The following is a 20,793-nucleotide window of genomic DNA, read 5'->3' on the forward strand; positions in this document are numbered from 1 at the left end:
CCAGGGCAGCATTTTTGAAGAGCGCACCGTGAATTCAGATCATGAGATGAACAAATGTAAAATGAAGAGGCTCAGCAATAGCGCATGTTTTGTATGTTCAATATCCCACGTTCAGTCCCTGGAATTTCCACTTGGAAAGATCTCAATTAGCAGGGCTAGCAAAGATCTTTGTCTGAAATCATGTATGGTAGTGCCATTAGGACTAGATGGTGCTATCTGATCAGTGGTCCAAGTCAGTATATATGGCAGTTTCCTGTAGTCTTGTACAATTCCAGTAACAGAACTGGTGAAGAGATGATGAGGTGATCTGCACTGAACTCCAATCTCTGTTTTGACTGTTCAGCCCCCAGCAGTCTATATAAACCTTGAACGTAACATGGAAAAACACAGTGCATATCTTGGCTAACAGCCAGTGGTTCCTGCTACTGCACTCCTTACTGAGTGCAATGAAGCATTGCAAGGACCACAGAGCTAACACTGCCAAAGTGGCAGCCCCATGTTAAATTCCAGCCTGCATCCTGATGTGGTTATGCTGTGTGTGTCCCCTCCGGATTCAGAGGCAGTCAGGGATGTAGAATGGGGATCGGGAAGCAACCTTCATGATGTCAGACCATGGGGGAAAGTTGCACTTTACATCATAGCGTGGGAGTGTGTGTGTGAGTCAATGCTGGGCTGCCATTTTTAATGACAGCCTCCTCTTTCTTGTAACATTTCATTCTTCTCTAAGCTGTGTCTATGCAGAGTCCAAGAGCAGCCTATATGGGCTAATACAATTCATGCAGGAGTTGGCCAGAAGACTGTGGAAATGTTCAAAGAAAAAAACCCATCCATTATTTAAGTAACATGAATGATTATACCAGACATGCTTTAGTGATGATGGATGGTCCAAGTGCTGTGAGACAGCTGCTGGAACCTTTCTCAATTTATTCCGAAGCAAGATCTCAAGGAACTCTTACTAAGTTTATAAGCAATGAATGCTCAGTGGCACTGGGTGGTTCTTCAGTTCTGTTTTAAATAAGGCTAGAATTGTCTTCTCAGTCCATCCAATATTGCTGTCAGTTGATTTAAGCAGCAACCCACCAGTTCAATATATGCAACAACCCTTTGGTAACCTTTTCTCCCTTTCCCACAAATGCTGCTTGGATCACATTCCTGCTTTTTGTTGGGGCTTTTTCCTGGAGTACAACAGCACAATCAATGTTCCCTGCTCCTATAGCACAAGGATGGGGGTAATTCCAGTACTGGAGGAAGGATATGCAATGGTGTGGGGACTTGTATGTATCTTGGGCCTCTTCCAGACTGTTGCCATTTTGCAGGTGGGATTCAATCACATACAATCTATGTCGTGCAATTGCAGAAGATTTGATGTTCTTGTCCAACAAACCCACTTCAAAAAAAATCTGACTTTTTGTGATAAGAAAAGTGATGGGGAAATGTCCTGGGAAATGTGGGGTAACAATAGCTTGACATGATGTCATATGACCTCCCTGCAGACAAACCAGACTGAATGACCAATAAATGGTGGATGCCATATAACCTCCCTACAAACTTTGGCTGCTTTCACACATGGGGCTGATTAGTTTAACGGATATAAAAGGCAGAGCTTCTGTCCCTCTCACACTGCAGTACCTCTTGCGTTAAGGAACAGCTGTTTTTTCAGCCGATATACTGGCATTTCGTGCAACTGTCTTTCACACAGCTGCAATGAACAATGTTTAGCAAAAAACTCCTGCGATTTTCCTGGTTCCCAGCCTTGCAGATGGATTATTTCTGGTATCATTTATCATGAAAATGAATGCTAAACTTGCACTATATTCCACTAGAATTCTGGAGCTATCTTGTACGTAGTGTGAAAGATCAAATATAATCTGCAAATCACCAGGTAAGAAAGCATAAGAATAATGGAATAAAGTGCAGTGTGAAAGCAGCCTTTGTGAAAACAAATCTGGAAGAATTCTCAACAAACAGTGGTGGGATCCACCTAAGTCATTGTGTAAGCAGAACAACTTCCACTCATGCAGTGGAACTCCTCCTTCCTCTCCATCCCTTCATGCCATGCACCCCACCAAGTCTGCCCTAGAGTTTTCCCCAATCCTCCAGAGCAAATGTGAGGTGTGTGTGTGGGGGGGTGCACATGAAGGGAGAAGAGGGAAGCAAAATTTCATTGTGTGAGTGGAAGTCGTTCCAGTCACACAATGGCTTCGGTGGATTCAGCCCCAGGTCATCTGGAAGCAGTGCCAGATTTAGAAATAAGCCAAGTAAGCCATGGCTTAGGGCCTCACATTATGAGGAACCTCTACACACATTGCCCCCCTCTAGGATGCACACCTTAACATGGTGAGGGGGGTTGAGAGTGTCAAAGAAGCTGAGAGCGATGCCATGAGGAGGCTAGACCAAGAAGCTAGACTCTCAGCAGGGGCACCCAAGGTGGAATGGTCAAAGTTGAGACACCAGACTAAGATGCATCCAAAGTTGGACAGTGAAAAAAGTGGATAAGAGAAAAAATAAATTCATTTGAAATGTGGTGTTGGATGAGAGCTTTGTGGTCACCATGGACTGCGAAGAAGACAAATAATTGAGTGTTAGAACAAATTAAACCAGAACTATCATTAGAAGCTAGAATGATGAAACTGAGGTTATCATACTTTGGACGCATCATGAGAAGACATGATTCACTAGAAAAGACAATAATGCTGGGGAAAACAGAAGGGAGTAGAAAAAGAGGAAGACCAAACAAGAGATGGATTGATTCTATAAAGGAAGCCACAGATCTGAATTTACAAGATCTGAACAGGGTGGTAACAGATGCTACTGGAGGTCGCTGATTAATAGGGTTGCCATAAGTGATAGACTTGAAGGCATATAACAACAAATACATTGGAGATAACTAAGAAGTTTTATTATATTTGAAATTGCTTTGGCTTAAGTAACCTTTCATATACAGTCACCACAAAATTCGCAACTGTGACCTCCCCATCCCAATCTGCATCCACTCCCATCAACTTCCCTTCCAGGGCTGCTGGACTACTTGCATCATCCACAGGTTGCCCAACCTCACCTTAGACCTCAAGAAAAGCCAATGGGAGCTAGCCCACCAACAGATTCTAAAGTCCTGTTCCACAGCGGGCAAAATTTCTGCCAATCCTCTCCTCGCCACTTTCCCATATTTTTTTTCACCTTTATTTTTGATGGTACGGGGCCTCTGAATCTTGACCTGGCTTACGGCCTCAGCATGTCTTCATCTGGCCCTGTCTGGAAGTGACCTTGATCTTTGAGTGTCCTGCCAGTGCTCACCAGAGAGCATTCAGTAGATCTAAGAACATCCCTGTTGAGTTATCCCAATGGCCTATGATCAGCAGATTACAAGGACACTAACCAGATATGTGCCTCCCAATGTGTTCATAACTTATGCAGATTGGGATGGGGATATCCACACCCTCCACATGTTAATCTGTATCTGCTTTCCCTATCAGCTCTCAGAGCTATTTCTTTAGTTCCTCCTTGAAGACTTCTGTAGCTCCTTAAGGCAACTGAATTTGCAAAGAAGCCATTCAACTTACTCAAGCCCTTAAGAGAACTGCCTGCATGAGTCGAGAAGTGCTAAGTTGTGGCTTTATTATAGCAAGAGGAGGGGAAAGGCAATGCAAGGTCACAAATGCCTTGCTGAAAAGAGGTGTGTGCATACAGGAGTGTCCAGCCCTGACACTGATTTGCCTCTCCCTCTGTAGACAGCAGCCGCTATGCTTGTTGGGCTAGTGAAAAGCCTATACATTCAGAGACTCTGGGATGAAGGCAGGGACTTAGACTGGTGAACTACTTAGAACTGTCTGAGCACCAGCCTCAGCGCCTCTTCAAGCGCAGAAAGGAATAGGGATGTGATGTGCAGCATCAGCCCTTGTAATTGGACAACAATATGAAGCTCCTAGATTGGCTGGACTCACCATGAGGGAACCCTAGGCAAAGTGATGTTGGATGGAATCCCTCTCTGCTGTTGATGGGTACTGGTGAGCAGCAGCAATGTTCTGAACTACCCAAGGATGCAGCCTTGATATAAATACTGGAAGGCAGGATTTCCACCCTTGCCTGATTAAAGTACACTGCACGCTCCAGTTCGTCCTTGGGGCCAGCTCTAGTCACTGACCTGAGCAACTCACATTTGAAGAATACACATTCCCGGTCTGGATTCAGGTATGGCCAGTCCTTCCCTTGATTTCCAACCTCAGTCAGATCTTGTAGCCAATTTCTGCACAATTTGACTCCATTATAGCCCTGGTTTTGTGATGGGCACATCACACATGCACACACTTCACTTTCCTGGATTATGGCCACTGTATTTTAGCAGCGGTGTTTAGATGTAAGCCAACTAAATTTAAAGTCAGAAGCAGACCTCCCTACCTTTTCTTCTTGATAGATGAAGACCAGTTGTTGTTCCACATCTCTTTGCATTTTGAGGCTTGCTCAGACTTCTGAATTCCAGTTTGATTGGGAGCCATTCTGTTAACATAAAAGGGGAAATCAGTTTTTGAAAGAATAAAAATGGTCTTGCAAGCTGCACAATGAATTGCTGTGAAGCAAAGATAAGCAACAGCTACAGCTTGGCAGGGAAAAGACTCCTGCCGGTGAAGTCTGTTTTACTTGCATTCTGTGATTTCAATCCAGGAAAGGACTGCTTTGAGTTGCCACCAGAAGTGTATTTGACTTCCCCCCCCCAAAAAAAATGGTTTAGCTTTCATCATTCAGTGCATTGTGTTGATTCTGATGTAAATCAGAAATTTATTTATTTATTTAAAAAATAAACTCACATACACAGCTTTAACATAATTACATTTCAAAAATGTACAACTATTTTAACAAAAAATGTTAACAGCTTTTATAAAGCTACTCCCAAGATGCCAGTTTCAAAAATGAATGCACATTCTGGATAACACAATTATAGTTTATAGATACGTTTGTTCCATCTCATGATGGAACTCAAGGCAGATTATATGGAGTTCCCAGGTCATCTTCCATTTACATAATGACTAGATTCAGACCTACTTAGCTTCTGCACTGTTAGTGAAATGTGTGCCCTTAAGCAGGGACAGTGAATTTGTGGTCCTTCAGATGCTGTTGGACTACACTTCCCATCAGCCCTGGGCACCATGGCCAATGGTCAGGGATGATGGAAGCTGCAGTCCAGCATCACTCAGAGGATCAGAGGCTCTCTTCCCCTGCTGTATACTGATGTTCTGGGCCTTTGATATTAGATATCCACCTCGACATGACAGGAAAATGTCCTGCTCACAGAATTTGTTTAAACCGTGTTCCCCGTAGATTTGACTGTCTTGGAAGTGGGGCTGGAATGAGAAAGATGAACTCTGCCTTTTCAGCACGCAGAAGGCACAGTATCCTTGAGCCTCTCCACTTGCCAATGCACCTCTCTGATTCTGAAGCTGAGAAGGCTGGAGGAGTGAGTCCCTGGAGTGGTTCAGGAGATGCAATGCAGTCCCAACACTAGGTAATGCTCCCATGGAATAAAAAAGGTCTCCCAGTCCAGTCAGATACTGTATATGGAATGGTGAAGGGGGCAGGCGCCATCTTGATCTTTGCCTCAGCAAAGGCAGCAAAATGTCTCAGGCTGGCGCTGAGTCCCTAACATTTTGACACCCGAGGTGAAACGTAAGATGCCCCCCACCATTTCACATACAGAGTCCAGGTGAGATGTTAGTTAAATCTTACTTCATCACTGCTGATACAACATCCTCCACAAGGCCTGAAGACAACATATTAGCTTAGGAAGTGAAGGAGGAATGGTGTTGGGGGAGGGGATAGTCGTCATTGTAACCTCTTAGCAGTTTATTTTCCTGTGTATCATTGGAACTATTGATATAAGCCAGCCTTTGCCAACCTGGTGCCCTCCAGATGCTTTGAACTACAACTCTCATCAGTGCTGGCTGGTGCTGATGACAGTTGTAGTCCAAAACATCTGGAGAACACCAGGTTGACAAAGTCTTCCATGGGCCTTTCCCCTCATTCCTGGTCCCATTACTCTAAATTGCCTATGTTCATCCTCTCCCTCAGATCATGGTTCATGGTTCTTTGGGCCTGGTGGGGATTTCAGAATCAGAATTTCTCTTCTCTTGCAACCTTGGCTCTGCTTTCAGAAGGAGAAGCAGGGATAGTGATCCCTGAAAATCAATTCCCCACAATATTCCTATTGATGGAGGCTAGATGATGCAATGCTAGAGTTGGTTGTTTTGTTTTGGCAGTGATATCTCCAAGTACAGAACTTTCACTTTGCAATAGGGATGAATGGCAGGCACACAAGCAGTAGTGTAGTGGCAAATTCAGAAGTGCAGGGTCCCTTCATGATAGTCACAGCCACTCCCCTCCATTTTTTTTTGCTGCTGGTTGAAAATGAGACCCTTGTTAATGTCTTCTCCCACAACAGCAGACATTCCTAAGAGCCAATAAGCATGAAAGAGGAGAGTGTTAGCTACTGAAAAGAGTCTTCTCAGTGGCTGACTCACCTCCTTTCACTCTGGCTCCAATCAGCAGGAAAGAACAAGGAAGCATGTTAGAAGACTCTTCTCAGTGGCTAACACATTCCCTTTTCATGCTGATTGGCTCATAGGATACTGGAGACATAGGAACCCTGCGGGGACCCTGCTCCCAAAAAAGTAACGGGTCTAAGATCCCCTGAGACCCTGGACAACTACACCACTGCACACAAGTATATACTAGAAAATAAAGCACTGCACTAAAAATAAAAGGAACGTTAGGAACTGGCTTTGAGACAGATAGATAATCATATAAACCAAACAGTGAGTAAGTACTCTGATTGTAGCTGTATTAAACAGCATTAACAGGACAGTGCAAACCATCAGACTCAATCTGCTTGAATGCAATTGCTTATGAATGGTGTCCCAGCATGATGTTGTGCTAGAATTGCATAAATGTTATGCTGTCATCAAAAGCAAGTACATCAGCTCAAATATTTTGGAAGAAGGTGTAAAGCAGAAAATAGGAGTGAAGTAAAGAAACTCCAACTGCCACAGCCATGGGCCTTATTGTGTCCTAATAACGCTGGCATGCTTTAAATAAAATCAATAATTATTTATAGTGGAAAAGCAAATAGCCTATGGTTGTTCTTGATTATTCTCTAGTCTCTGGGTCACCTCTCATGTTGTTGTTGTTTTCTGATTTTTTTTATATATCCAGGAGTCATTCATACCATTGCACACTTGGAAAAACATGCAACATGAATCTCACTTTGATGTTTCTTCTGAGTGTACAGAAGTAGAAATGACAGCCACCTCTACAAAAAGCCAGAAGAAATAACACGCAAAGCAGCCTTCTGTGTTGCAATTCCTCTGCAGCAGCCAATAATACCAAAAACTGTGCAATATTATATTCCTTGGTCCAATGTTTTCTTACCCAATCACAAGATAATCTCCAGCTTTCAGAGGTTGGGTAACTAAACTTTTTCTGCATGTTAACATCCCCTTTATACTTAGTCTTGATTCTCATACTGCCAGAATTCTGAAATTCATTATGTCTAGTCTTGCCACCAGGATATCAAGTGGGAAGTCAAAAATAGCTCCAGCCATGTGACAACACACATGCCCTTTAAATTTTCACTCTTTTTCCTCTTCTTGCAAAAACTATTGGAAAGAGCTGATAGATTCCCAGACTGCTGGCTATAATTCTCCTTCTGGATCCTAACTGTACCAAGTGCCTGTTGCTATCCTCTTCTTTTCATCTTTCCTGTCCTACCCAGGCACATGGGCAGCTGGATATTTCCCTACTGATTGGAGAGACAACCACAAAGATATCCCAGTGTCAGATTGTTCTTCCCCAAATCCAGGATTCACCTGCTGTTACAGCAGGGGTGGGGATGTTTTGTTTTAGCAGATGGGCTGCATTCCCTTTGAGGGGTCACATGCCAGTGGTGGGCACGGCCAGAGGCAAAATGGGTAGAGGCATGAAATCTTACCTTTGTGCAGTAGGCTACTTTCTACATGCACTCATACACCCTTCTCTGTCCTCCAGCTAGGAAAGCAAGAGGCATTCTCAGAGTTCAAAGACCTATTCCAGCCAGGCAAAAACACTCAAGGTGGGTGCAAAGTAGAGCCAGTGAAGGGTATGGCCTGGGGAGAGTACTGGGGGCCAGATAGACAGCTTTGGGGGGCCTCATTTGGCCCCTGGCCCTGAGGTTCCCTCCCCATGTATTACTGTTTGGACATCCCCCCAAATTGCCAAAAATATACATCAAATTTTACCCCACCATGTTATTGTATTGCTAGCATCGTTCATTCTCCCCCATTGTATTGAGTCAGCTGGTCTGCGGCCATTAGAAACCAATCACTATTCCTCAGTAGGATACATGCTTTTAACTTCTAAAGTATTCTGCCGCTAATTTTGTTGAATCAGATAATGAGACTGCATGGTTCTTTTAGGGTTCATGACACTTTGATTAATAAGGTAATATGCAATCTAAATGCTCAGTGAAATGGACTGGAAAATCTTAAACTGCAGAAGTAACCATTTGTCTTATAACATTAATCATTGCAATTGTGTAAGAGATTTTCTGACACTCTCTTTCTCCCGCTCCCCTCACAATTGCCACTAACGTTTTAGCCAATGAAAAGGAATTGAATGAAGAGTTCACGGGCAGGCATTTCCTTACCACACCCCAATGCTGGCCTAAAGACATCTTGCTGTCTGATACAAAGGACAACTTGGCACTCATAGGATAATAGGAAACTGCCTTACATCAGACCATGGGTCCATCTAGCCTTACATCAGACCATGGGTCCATTTAACGCAGTATTGTATATATTGTCTGGCACTGGCTCTCCAGGATTTCAGACGGGGATCACTCCCAGCCCTACCTGGAGACACCAGGAATTGAACCTAGGACCTTCTGCATGAAAAGCAGATACTCTACTATTGAGCTACACTCCACCACCACCCCTCATTCCATGTACAGAAACCAACCGCATTGATAGCTGAATACGTCTTCAACACTGGCAATGTGGTAGCCAGTGTTCACAGCACCTGAGGACAGCAGGCTAGCTTAAGAGTGCAGGCCAGGCCTCATGGCATGCACAGTGATGTCCTCCAACACATTTTTACCACTTCCCACCCTCTCCTCCAGCATCGATTGCCTGCAGTGGCTGCCTCACTCTTCCTAATGGAGAGGGAGAGACAGGCCCTCGGCAAGATCAGACCTTAAAGCGAGTTAAGGTACTGATGTAGGAATTAATATTTAGCATTCTGTATTACAGGTTCTGCAGCACATCCAGCAAGATCTCTGGCATATTTAATCAATGCCAAGCTGGGTTGGGTCAGCAAACGGTGCTTCTCCCTCCCCTCAAAGTCAGGGTACTCCCAAGGCTGATAACGTTCATTTGGCACCTAAGGAAAAAAATCCCACAAGGATCTCTCCCACTCTGTGTCAGTCAAAATACAATAACAGTAATAAGTCAGTAGCAATTTGCTGCCCTTTCATGGTTTCCCAAAACCAGCTGCCAGAGGCAGCTGCCTCATTCTGCCTAATGGTAGAGCCAGCCCTTCCTGTCCAGTAATGCATCTGTTTGGCCTATTTGTCAAAAGCTAAGGTACTGGTGCAATATGAGAGGGAGAGACTGGCCTCAGAAAAGCAAACTCTTCTCTAAGTCAGGGATGACCAAGTGGTAACCTGTGCCCAAGAACCTTGGTAACAGCAGTGCCATCAGGGCCAGACTTTGAGGCAGGTGTCCAGGGACCTATGCAGCAGAATGAGCCCCAAATGCAGCCCGGCTGGCTTACCAGATCATACATGTCTTTATTACGATCGAGGATCAGCAATGGCTGGCTTACCTCATTTTGAAGTAAGTGAAACAATACACGTTACCATCTAAAGATGAGATGCCCTATAGGACCATTAGCTGAGAATCTAAAAATTACTGAACTGTGCCACTGTTCAGTAATAAGGTTGTGTCCACAGAGATCTTAAAGCTAAGCAGGGAAGCATCAGGCCTGTGAGCTCTCCTCTTTAAGCACCAAGCCTATTTTCTTGTACAATTCAGGTGGAGCAAGATTGTAGGAGCAAGCTCAGCAAAAGGAAAGCCTAATCAAATCAGAGCTGTGCCTGGAGGGAAGAAAACACTACTGAATGCTGAGTTCAATTGATAGCTGCTCTGGGTTCAGCAGCCAGCAAAAATGTGATGATATCCTCTTCGCTAGAACCCCTCGCTCATCTGTGCAGGTCCTCTTTGTCGTGAGCGCTCCAAGGGAACTTTTATCGAGTTATAAGAATAAAACATTCAATTGCACGTATTGCAGCGAAGTTCTGTTCCAAAATAAACCCACTCCTACCCATTCTCCTATCTCAGCCTGGGGTTCACAGGGATTTCCTGGCCAAGGCAGGCAAAATATAGTCAGGACCACGGATAGCTCCCTATGGGGCTGGATTCAAAAATCTGGCCAGACACCAGACTCAGGGTCGCCATAAGTCGTAATCGACTTGAAGGCACATAACAACAAAAACTGCAAAGTCCTGTGCAGCAAGCTGGGTGCCTCAAGCTCTGCTTCCTGGGGGGGTGGGGTGTCGCTTGGGCCTAAATGGGCTGCACTCTGTTCCAAGGATATAGGCTCCAGAAGGGCTGGGAAGCCTTTTGTTGTCCCTGGATGTGGCTTGGTATTGAAGGGGTGTCCTCCTGAGCACAATGTGGTTCTGGGAATGAGTTGCAGGATGGGGTCTGTGCTGCTTTCCTTATTTATCTATTATTGCATTTACATCCCATTTTTCTTTCCAGGAGCTTAAAGTGCCATGCATGATTCTCCCCTCCCCCTTTTTTCCTCACAGCCATCCTGTGAAGTAGGTGAGACTGAGTGACGGGGGCTAGCCCAAGGTCACCACTTCATGACTGAGTGGGGATTTGAACCCTGGTTTCCCAGGTCCTAGTCCAACACTCTAACCACTACACCACACTGGCTGTTCCTCACCTACCTCCTCAGGATCTAAGGATGGAGACATCACTGTCCCCTGGAGTACCTCCTCCATGGCAGTGATTCCTTTGGTGGCTCTCTCCTGAGGTAGTTCCCATATCCAACCTCCCCATCCACTTCTGACAGGGAGGTCAGCCCTGAGGCTTAGCCCATGATGCTGATGTGGTGATGGTGGTGATGGCACTTTGCCGTGCGTCCCAAGACCCAATGATTCCTTTTTGAGCTTACAAGGGACATGATGGAAGGCAATGCCTATATACCTGGAGGGGGGAGACAGAGATAGGAGCAGGGATGTAGCAGCTGGAGCACAGGAGCCTTAAGACCATGCAGAGTAATATACAATGTTGTGTTAAGAAGAATATAAGGAAGTGGCAGTGTAGAAACTGTATTATGGCGGCGGCAGCAGTTATTATTACCATCAATATGGGCTCCTGCTGGGAGGAAGGGCAGGGTATAAATCAAATAATAAATTAAATAAATAAATAAATATCATGAATATTATCATAATCTGTTTTGGGATAATGCAACTAGAAGAAATTAACAGCCTGATCACTTGGAACTAAGTCCCCAGTCAGTTTACTTCCAAATAAACATGTTTACAACTAGACTACGTGAATGCCTTCCATTTGGCTAGAACTTGATAACTGTATCCTGGCAGAAGCTCTCAGTGAAGGATCAGCTCTTTCAGGCATATCAGTTTTATCAGGTATTCCCTCAGAAAGGTCCTTTCACAACAAGTCTTCAAGAAATATTTTGGAAGGGAATAAGAATGTTAATGATGGCAGTCAATTTAGCACAGCTGCCAGGCTTGCTAAGCAATGTATATTGCACTCCATTACTTTTGTGCTAAGTAACTATTCCTATTCTACTAAAACAGTAATAACTATTTTACCCTCAGGGATACAATATTCAGATTGAAGAAAAAACACAGAGGTCTCTGTAGCATAGTTAATAATTAATTACATATAGTTAATTATTCCACAGCTTTGCAAAAAGGGCCTCTTGTTATAGACAAGAGCCATGGAGAAAATAACAACCACACACACACAAACACACAACCCCTAGCTGGTACTTCTGTGGACACACAGACACAGGGACACACCAGAAAGTCATTGCTTAAGCTGCTGTGATGTCATGGAATGTTCATAAGCACTCTAAGTTCTAAAGGCATAGAGTAGGTTAACATGGAATGTTAAAAATGAGGGAAGGTGCTGTGAAGGGAGGTACAATACCAGTTTGGGAGAAAAGCCTCATTACTGGACCAAGTGTTTCAAGAGGTTGTGTGCTCTAGAGGAGCTGCAGAGCAAGAAGGTAGACATGAAGTGAAGAAATTGGGCCTCAGGGCAGAAGTGGGCACAGGATGAATTGGGTACAGGGGAACAATAGGGGTAGAGACTAGGAAACAGGAAGGAGAAGGGAAGAGACTGTTTAACCAGGGCCTAGAAATAGGATGGGCTGTATGCTGTTGGCTGGATGAATGGTGAAGAGAATTCCACATGAACCTTTATCTTTATTTGTTTGTTTGTTTGTCTGTTTATTTATTTATTTAAGAATTATTTGATTTATATCCCACCCTTCCTCCAGCAGGAGCCCAGGATAGCAAACAAAAGCACTAAAACACTTTAAAACATCATAAAAACAGACTTTAAAATACATTAAAACAAAAGATCTTTAAAAACATTTTTTTTAAAAAATGTATGTATTTATTAGATTTATATCTCGTCATTCTTCCCAGCAAGAGCCCAGGGCAGCAAATAAAAACACTGAAAACACTCTAAAAGATCATAAAAACAGACTTTAAAACATATTACAACAAAACATCCTTTAAAACATATTAAAACAGAACATCTTTAAAAACATCTTTAAAAAAAAGCTTTAAAAACATTTTATTTTTTAAAAAAGCTTTAAAAACATCTTAAAAAGCAATTCCAACATAGATGCAGACTGGGATAAGGTCTCTACTTAAAAGGCTTGTTGAAAGAGGAAGCTCTTCAGTAGGTGCCAAAAAGATAACAGAGATGGCGCCTGTCTGGGGATAGAATTCCAATGGGTAGGTGCCACTACATTTATGGTTCACTTCCTATGTTGTGCAGAAAGGACCTCCTCAGGTATCCTGGTCACAAGCTGTATAGGGCTTTGTACACCAGAACTGGAATCATTAGCACCCATAATTGTTAGTCAGAGATCTCTAGTACATTATATCAATGTACTGTTTCATCAAGACAAACAGCTCCTTTATCTCCTTAATTGATTAACATCTCTTGCCGTTGCTTGACTGCTGTTCCTACAAAATGCACTTTACAAACTTCTATGGAAACCGACCATAGAGTCACGCATGTTTGAGAAGGTGACCATAAGAGGCACCTCACCTGTTTATGTGTCCTACTGTTCTGCACCTGGTAGCCTGACAGGAAAATGTTCACCAGGAAAGGCTTTTGTTTGCTGTTGCTATTCCTGCTGTTGTTTTTTGTGCAAAGTATTTTCTTATCATTGCACCCACACAATTATACATTAGATGTAAGCAAATTAAAGCAACATTTTTAAAAAGCCAGAGGGAGCTTTATGTAAATGTATCAGCAATTATTGCCCTAGTAGTTGCACGTAGTGTTCTACAGAAGTGCTGCAAATGCTGAATATTGCCATGCAGAGTGAAATAAATATTATCACTTCTTCACTGCTCTGAACCATAGAGTACTTTGACAAAACACAAGAGTAACAGAAGGCCAAAGGGGGCATGGAAAATAAATATCTTACCATAAAGGAGTTTTAACAGAGCAAAATAATGTTCTGTTCTGTGGCATAAAAACAAGATCACTGTTCATCTTAACCTGGCAAATTTTTTATTAATTATAATGGAACAAGACTCTTAAAGCCTCCACTTGTACCCTTAATTTGCCTCAAAGTCTAGATAGGAAGGCTTCTTTGATATTGGCAGGGCTGTAGAACCAAGGGTATTAGTGTTATAAAAGTGTCAGCTGAATGCTGAAAAAATACTCCCAAAAGGTGCATATCAGTTGAGGAAATACATGGGAAGATTGAGTCTCCCTCATGTAAGACTTAAAAACCATGCAGTCCAAACTTCATGCCTGAGTCAGGACTGAGCTCTGGTCTCCCAGGTCCTAGTCCAACACATTAGCCACTACACCAGGGGTTCCCAAACTGTGGTCCATGGACCACCAGTTGCCCACCAGCTTCATTCAGGTGGTCTGCAGCATATCTGTAACAGTACCATTAAAAATCATACAGTAACAAGCACAGCACATTATAATTACTACAACAAGCAGAAAAATCATTAGGTGGTCCACAACAATCATCAGCAATTTTAAGTGGTCATAATGAAATATGTTTGGGAACCACTGCACTACACCATGCTGGTGCTCAATTTATAATGTCATGTTGGGGAGAATTCCATCGTACATGGAATTGAGTGCCAACACCATGATGGAATTCTCCCCAACATGGCATCATTAATCGAGTGCCACCATGTTGGCTAGAGTGTTGGACTAGGACCTGGGAAATCTGGGTTCAAATCCCAATTCAGTTGTGAAGCTCACTGGGTGACCTTGGAACAATGACCATCTCTCAGCCAAACCCACATCACAGAGTTGTTATGAGGATAGAATGGGGGGAGAGAGAACCGTGTATGCCGCATGAACTCCTTGCAGGAAAGGTGGGATATAAATATAATGCTAAATAAATATACAAGACAATCCCCAAGCCCACCCAAAATACTGGGGAAGAAGAATTGCAGACCTGCTTGAGGATGAGAAAATGTTACCAGCCATTCAGAACCAAGGATTCAGAACTCGTGGGTGTGCAGTCTGAACCTGCTGCTACATAAGTGCACCATCCACCTATGGACATTAATTCCTATCTAAGAGGAGTTTGAAATAACAGAAAGCACAATGTGAGCTCATTCAGTGGTACAGTGCAAGGCTCCAAAGCAGATCAGTGCCCCTTGCATTCTCTTTAGCCCTTGATTGAGGGATGGAGTTTGGGATGTACATCAGCTCCACGCTGTAAGGACTTGGCACTTATAAGGTCTCTGGTTGTACCAATTCTGCCTATGGGCTTCGTAATCTGCTCTCAGCTGCCATGGTACCTGCTATCCAGCTACTTGAGCCCAGATACCTGTTAGCCTTCCTCTTGCTCCTCACTGCTCCCACTGATCATCTTTGAGCTTTGCCTAGAACCCCAATGGAACAGGGCAAATAGGGAATATATCTTCTTTGGTGCAAGGGCTCAGATCAATCCATTCACAACATGGATGGGACAAGTACAAATCCACCAGTAAAATGGTCATGTGAATGAGGCTTTATCCTCTCTCAGATCTTTACATGTAGTTTGGCTTCACAGTCAACACACGAAGCTGGATGGAAAGGACAGACTAAAGGAAGAGAAGGGGTGTGGAGGCAGAGGAATATGAAAGGGCATAAAAAGAAAGAAAAGAAACACACACACCCCAAATTGAGGTCCTAAGGGATGTATATGCACACCATCATCATCATCACTGAAACAACTTTCACAGAAGTCTCAAGGAGATTTACAATCATACAATTAAAAATGACTAAAGAAAGGTTTAAAAACAATATAAACATCCAAGTTAGATACCTAAATGTGTGTGTGTGTTCATCCAGTTGGAAAAGCCTGTCAAAACAAAAATGTCTTTAAACGTGTCTTTGATCTGATTGTTCTCCCCATTTTCTGAATCTACCTCTTAATCTTGAACCCCACTGGCTATTTACAGTGCAACCATAAACATGTCTACTCAAAAGTAAGTCCCATTGGATTCAGTGGGGTTTACTCCCAGGGACTGAAGCCATGAACTCCTTAGATTCAACAATAGGCAGGAATTGGGTCTGAGAGCTTTTCAAATGTCAAATTGTTTGAAACTGAACATCTGCTCTGCTGATATTTCATGTTCAGAAAGTTGTCACAGCAAATCATGAAACTGTTTTTGCTTTTTAAGTTGGGGGAGTTTAATGAGCACAGGGTCCTGAGGTTGAGGGGAAGAGGGTGTTACTGACAAGAAACTTCTCAAAAAATTACCATGGTCTCATGGATCACAGCTAAAGTATTTGGAAAAGGAAGAGTAACTGCTAAGCTCAAGGATGGTGACTCACAGCGATAGAAAGGACTGAAGGGAAGCAAAGTGATGGATAAGGCAAGACAACAAAAGTGGGTGTAGAAAATCTTCCAAGCTGGTTTAGCATTATGGCTCCTCTGCTAGCCTAAACGTGAAACAATTCTGATTTCATTTTTCCTGGGAAGGAATATGATTTTTCTCCCATAGTTACAAATTTGGAACCTATCTATGAATGATTATTTGTGCTATGTCCATTGCTATTGTACCATACACTTTAAAACAATTACAGTAATAAGATCAACTACCAACAATCTTTGCACTGCTGTTTGTGAAGCCAATAGGCACATCACAGGCACAATGTTTTGTAAAAACCATAGGTAAAGTTACCATGCCTTGGTCTATTGGGATGGATGGGGGGGGGAATCCAAAACCGATGGTAGGATAATACTTTTATTAGGGACTCACCAAAATGTCACAAGTTGGTGAGAGCTTAGAAGATAATCAGCCCCTCTTGGAGCACCACAGGTCCACAATCCAGATGTTTAGGGGGCAGCCCTTGTCATGCAAGACCAGAGACGCTATGGGTGGTATTCAACACTAGTCCTACTCTGAGCAGACCTATTGAAGTTAATGGAAGTGAGTGCCTTTGATTCATTCGTTTCAATGTGTCTACTCTAAGTAGGATTTAGCTGAATGCATCCTTATCCCTTCTTGGTCCAACAGAATACAGACGAGGAGGAGGTAGGAGGCGTTTCCACAGAGTTTGGACCGGGACCACAACACACAAGCTGTACCTGTTGGTGACCAGCTGAGGAGCAAGCTGGGCAGATGCCGAAGGCAATCGGAGAGATCTCAGCACTCGGGGGGTGCCATCCGTCGACGCTCTGCCCTCCTTCTTCTCCCAACTCCTGGCCGGCAAGCAAGGAAGAGAAACCAAAGTTGCCCAACCAAGAGTATCCATGGAACCAAAGAAAAGCCGTGACCCAGACCAGGCAGGTCCACGCCACGAAGCCAACGGCTCTGGCTTTTCCAGAGCGCAGCCTGGGTTTCAGGAAGGCTCCTTTCTCCCAGAGCATCCTCCGCGCAGCCGGAGCTTGGAGAGCCCCTGGCTCAGCGGGGCTCCCCACCCCCCAACACCACCTTGCCCCACCTCCCCCTCCCCCTCCCGAAATCTCACTCTTCTCTCCCCCCTCTCCGTCCACACACACCCGGCCGCCCAAGCACCTGGCACTGCCAGAGCCCTCGCCGGAAAGCCACGCGAGGCACAGGAAGAGGAGCAGGCTGCTGAGCAGAGCCGCCAGGGCTATGATCGCCCGCATCGCGGCGGTGGGAAAGCGCCTGGCCACAGCCGCTCACTCCGACAGCTCCAGCAGGAGGAGGAGGAGCAGCAGCAGCACCCGCGCCCCCCACCCCCAGCCCGCCTCCCACTGCAGCGAAGGCGACCCCGTCAGGACCCGGGCGGGCGGGCGGGCGGGCAAAGGAGGGGCGGCGATGGCCAGCCCAGGCTCGACTCGCTCTTCTCACGCGCCCTCCCTCGCTTCTGCCTCTCCGCTCCGCCCGCAGTCGCTCCAGCTCCGGCGCTGCCGCCGCCGCCAACCCCCTCCGGCGGCTCCTGACATCAGCTTCGCCTCCTCCGGGTCTGCCGAAGCAGATTGGGAGCGGAACGCCGGAGGCGCCTCATCCCAGCCCTAGGAGCGCGTCCCCTCGGCGGCCATCTGCAGCCTTGGGGCGTGCAGGTCTCTGTTTGTCTCACTCGGCAGAGGCTGCTTGCCAGCTGGTTTGCGCTTTGCGCGTAGGCAGGAGCGGAGGCGACAACGGGAGAGAAGGGATGGGGAAGGTTATGAGGGGAGGAGGGAAGAGACCTGTACCTTGGGGAGATGGGGGCTGGGCCTCTTAGCAACAGGCTCGGAAACGCTTGCCTCTCTGAGCCTGTGCCTCTGGGCATGTGCAGAGACCATCAGTCGAGCCGCTATGTTTCGGTGAAGCGTCTGGTTCCAGCTTTCTTCTGAGAGCCAAATTAGCCGGGACCTGGGTGATCCATCGCTTTTTCTCTGGTTCAAAGCAGCTGTTTGAGCCGGGGTTGGGATTTAGATCAGGGTCACAGCACTGGGGGAGGATCTGCCAAACCTTTCTCTCTCCGTGGTGGGACGGCGCTTGGAATGTTGTGTACGGTTCTGGTCGCCTCACATCCAGAAGGATATTATTAAGTTGGAAAAGGCTCGGATAAGGGCAACCAAAACGATCAAGGGGATGGAGGGACTCCTCTATGTTATATTATGTTATGTTTTGTTATGTTATGTTATGTATATTTATACCCCGCCTTTCAGCCAAACGGCCCTCAAGGCGGCTTACAGATAAAGTAAACACAAATATAAAAATACATCAACAAGGCAATACATCAATAAAGCAATACACTGTACAAAAATTAAATTAAATAGCAAATAACATTAAGATGAGGAAAGGTCGTAGCATTGGGGGCTTTTTAGTTTAGAGGAGAGGTCAGTAAGAGGTGACATGATAGACGTGTATACAATTATGCATGGCATAGAGAAAGGGAAGTTTTTATGCCTCTTTCATAAAACTAGAACTTGTGGACATCCAAAGAAGCTAAATGTTGGAAGATTCAGGACCAGTAGTGTAGTGGCAAATTCAGAAGTGCAGGGTCAACTCATGTTAGTCACAACCACACCCGTCCCCCCTTTTTTGCTGTTGGGTGAGAATGACATCCTTCTCCCACAACAACAGAAATCCCTAGCACCCAATAAGAAAGAAAGGGAAGGGTGTTAGCTACTGAGAAGAGTCTTCTCAGTGGCTGACGTACCTCCTTTCACTCTGATTGGCTCCAATCAGCAGTAAAGGGCAAGAAAGCATGGTAGAAGTCTCTTCTCACTGGCTTAGACATTCCCTTTTCATGTTGATTGGCTCTTAGGATGCTGGAGACATAGGGACCCTGCTGGGAGCCTGCTCCCCAAAAAGTAAGGGGTCTGAGACTCCCTGAGACCCTGGAGAACTACACCCTTGTTTAGGACAGAAAAAAGAAAGTATTTCTACACACAGAGCATAGTTAAACTATGGTGATGGCCACCAGCTTGGATGGCTTTAACAGGAGATTAGACAAATACATGAAGGATAAGGCTATCTATGGCTAAAAGCCATGGAGGCTATACTCTGCCTCCATTGTCAGAGGCAGTATGCTTCTTAATAGCAGTTGCTGGAAACAGCAGGAGGGGATAGTGCTGTTGCACTTGCATCCTGCTTGTAGATTTCCTGTGGGTATCTGGTTGGCCACTGTGAGAAGAGGATGCTGGACCAGATGGGCCATTGGCCTGATCCAGGAGGGCTCAGTTCTTATGGTCTCTCTATATGTGGCTTTGCTGACTTAAATCGCTCCCACCCTCCTGAAGCTGTTACAAGCAGCAGAAGGCGGGTGGTGGTAGTAGACAAGTATCTGTAGCTTATTTGCCTCCCTGCCCCCATTAATCGATTTAATGGAAACTCTTTCGACATAACCATCATCCAAGTCTACGCTCCAATGGCAAACACAGAAGAACAGGAATTGGAGAGATTTTACACAGAAGTACAAGAAGAAATTGATCACACACCAAAACAAGATGTGCTGATAATCAGGGGGACTGGAATGCAAAAGTATGGAACAGAGAAGAACTAGAAATTGTGGGGAAATGGAGCTTAGGAGACAGAAATGAAGCAGGAGAAAGACTTATTGCATTCTGTGAAGCCAATAATTTGTTTCTTGCAAATACATTTTTTGAGCAACCGAAAAGACGACTATACATGTGGACATCACCAAATGGTCAATATAGGAATCAAATTGATTATATAATTGATAACAGAAGATGGAGAAGTCCCATACTTTCTGTGAAAACAAGACCAGGAGCAGACTGCAGTACAGATCATGAACTGCTAATATCGAATGTAAGAGTAAAGCTAAAGAAGACCAACAAAGCAATCATAATGCCAAAATACAATTTAAATAGCATCCCAGAAGAATATAAAAATCAAATAAGGAACAGGCTTTAAACTTACTTGATAGAGAACCAGAACTTTGGAGTGAAGTCAGAGACATTATCAGAGAAAAATGGAAAAAGACAATACCTCTAGTTAAAAAGAGAGAAAGACCTCAATGGATGACTGAAGAAACTCTTAAAATGGTTAAAGAGAGAAGGAAAGCAAAGGCAATACAGCGACTAGTACGTAGGGACAAAGAGAACTATTACAATAGTTATTGTACAGAAATAGATGAGAATAATAAAAAAGGTAAAACAAGAGCCCAATTCCAAAAGATTAGAGAAATTAAAGGGAAATTTAAACCAAGAGTAGGGATGTTGAATAATCAACAGGGGTACACACTGACTGACTGAGATGAAATAAAAGGAAGATGGAAGCAATACACTGAAGAACTCTATAAAAGAGATGCCAGGATGACAGATTCATTCACAGAGGAAGCGTAAGATGAAGAACCAGAATTTTTAGAATGTGAGGTGAAAGCTGCTCTTAAAATACTTGGAAGAAACAAATCACCAGGAATAGATGGCACAGCAATAGAGTTGCTACAAGTTACTGAGACTAAATGTGTCTGAATTTTGACAAAAAATTGTCAACAAATATGGAAAATAAAACAATGGCCCACAGACTGGAAGAGTTCAATATACATCTCAATTCCAAAGAAAGGGGATCCCAGGGAATGCAGTAATTATCAAACTATTGCCTTAATA

The 20,793-nt window shown here is 44.3% G+C and overlaps 1 protein-coding gene across 2 annotated transcripts in view; it reads right to left on the reverse strand.

Annotated features, from left to right (window-relative positions):
* The window catches only part of ST8SIA6 (ST8 alpha-N-acetyl-neuraminide alpha-2,8-sialyltransferase 6), a 62,245-nt gene extending 44,454 nt beyond the window's left edge, over window positions 1–17,791 (reverse strand). Inside the window, exons 1-3 of one of the 2 annotated variants that reach the window (XM_061587145.1) lie at window positions 17,285–17,777; window positions 16,855–16,968; window positions 4,396–4,494 (exon numbers count right to left, since the gene is read on the reverse strand). In XM_061587145.1, coding sequence (XP_061443129.1) covers window positions 4,396–4,494; window positions 16,855–16,968; window positions 17,285–17,379 — 308 coding nt within the window. In that variant the 5' untranslated portion in view covers window positions 17,380–17,777. Of the gene's footprint in view, window positions 1–4,395; window positions 4,495–16,854; window positions 16,969–17,284 lie in introns of both variants that reach the window. The other variant, XM_061587147.1, reaches the window with a different exon arrangement.
* Between the last annotated feature and the right edge of the window lie 3,002 nt (window positions 17,792–20,793).

Source organism: Rhineura floridana, chromosome 10, assembly GCF_030035675.1.
Source record: "Rhineura floridana isolate rRhiFlo1 chromosome 10, rRhiFlo1.hap2, whole genome shotgun sequence".
In the NCBI taxonomy this organism is placed as follows: domain Eukaryota; kingdom Metazoa; phylum Chordata; class Lepidosauria; order Squamata; family Rhineuridae; genus Rhineura; species Rhineura floridana.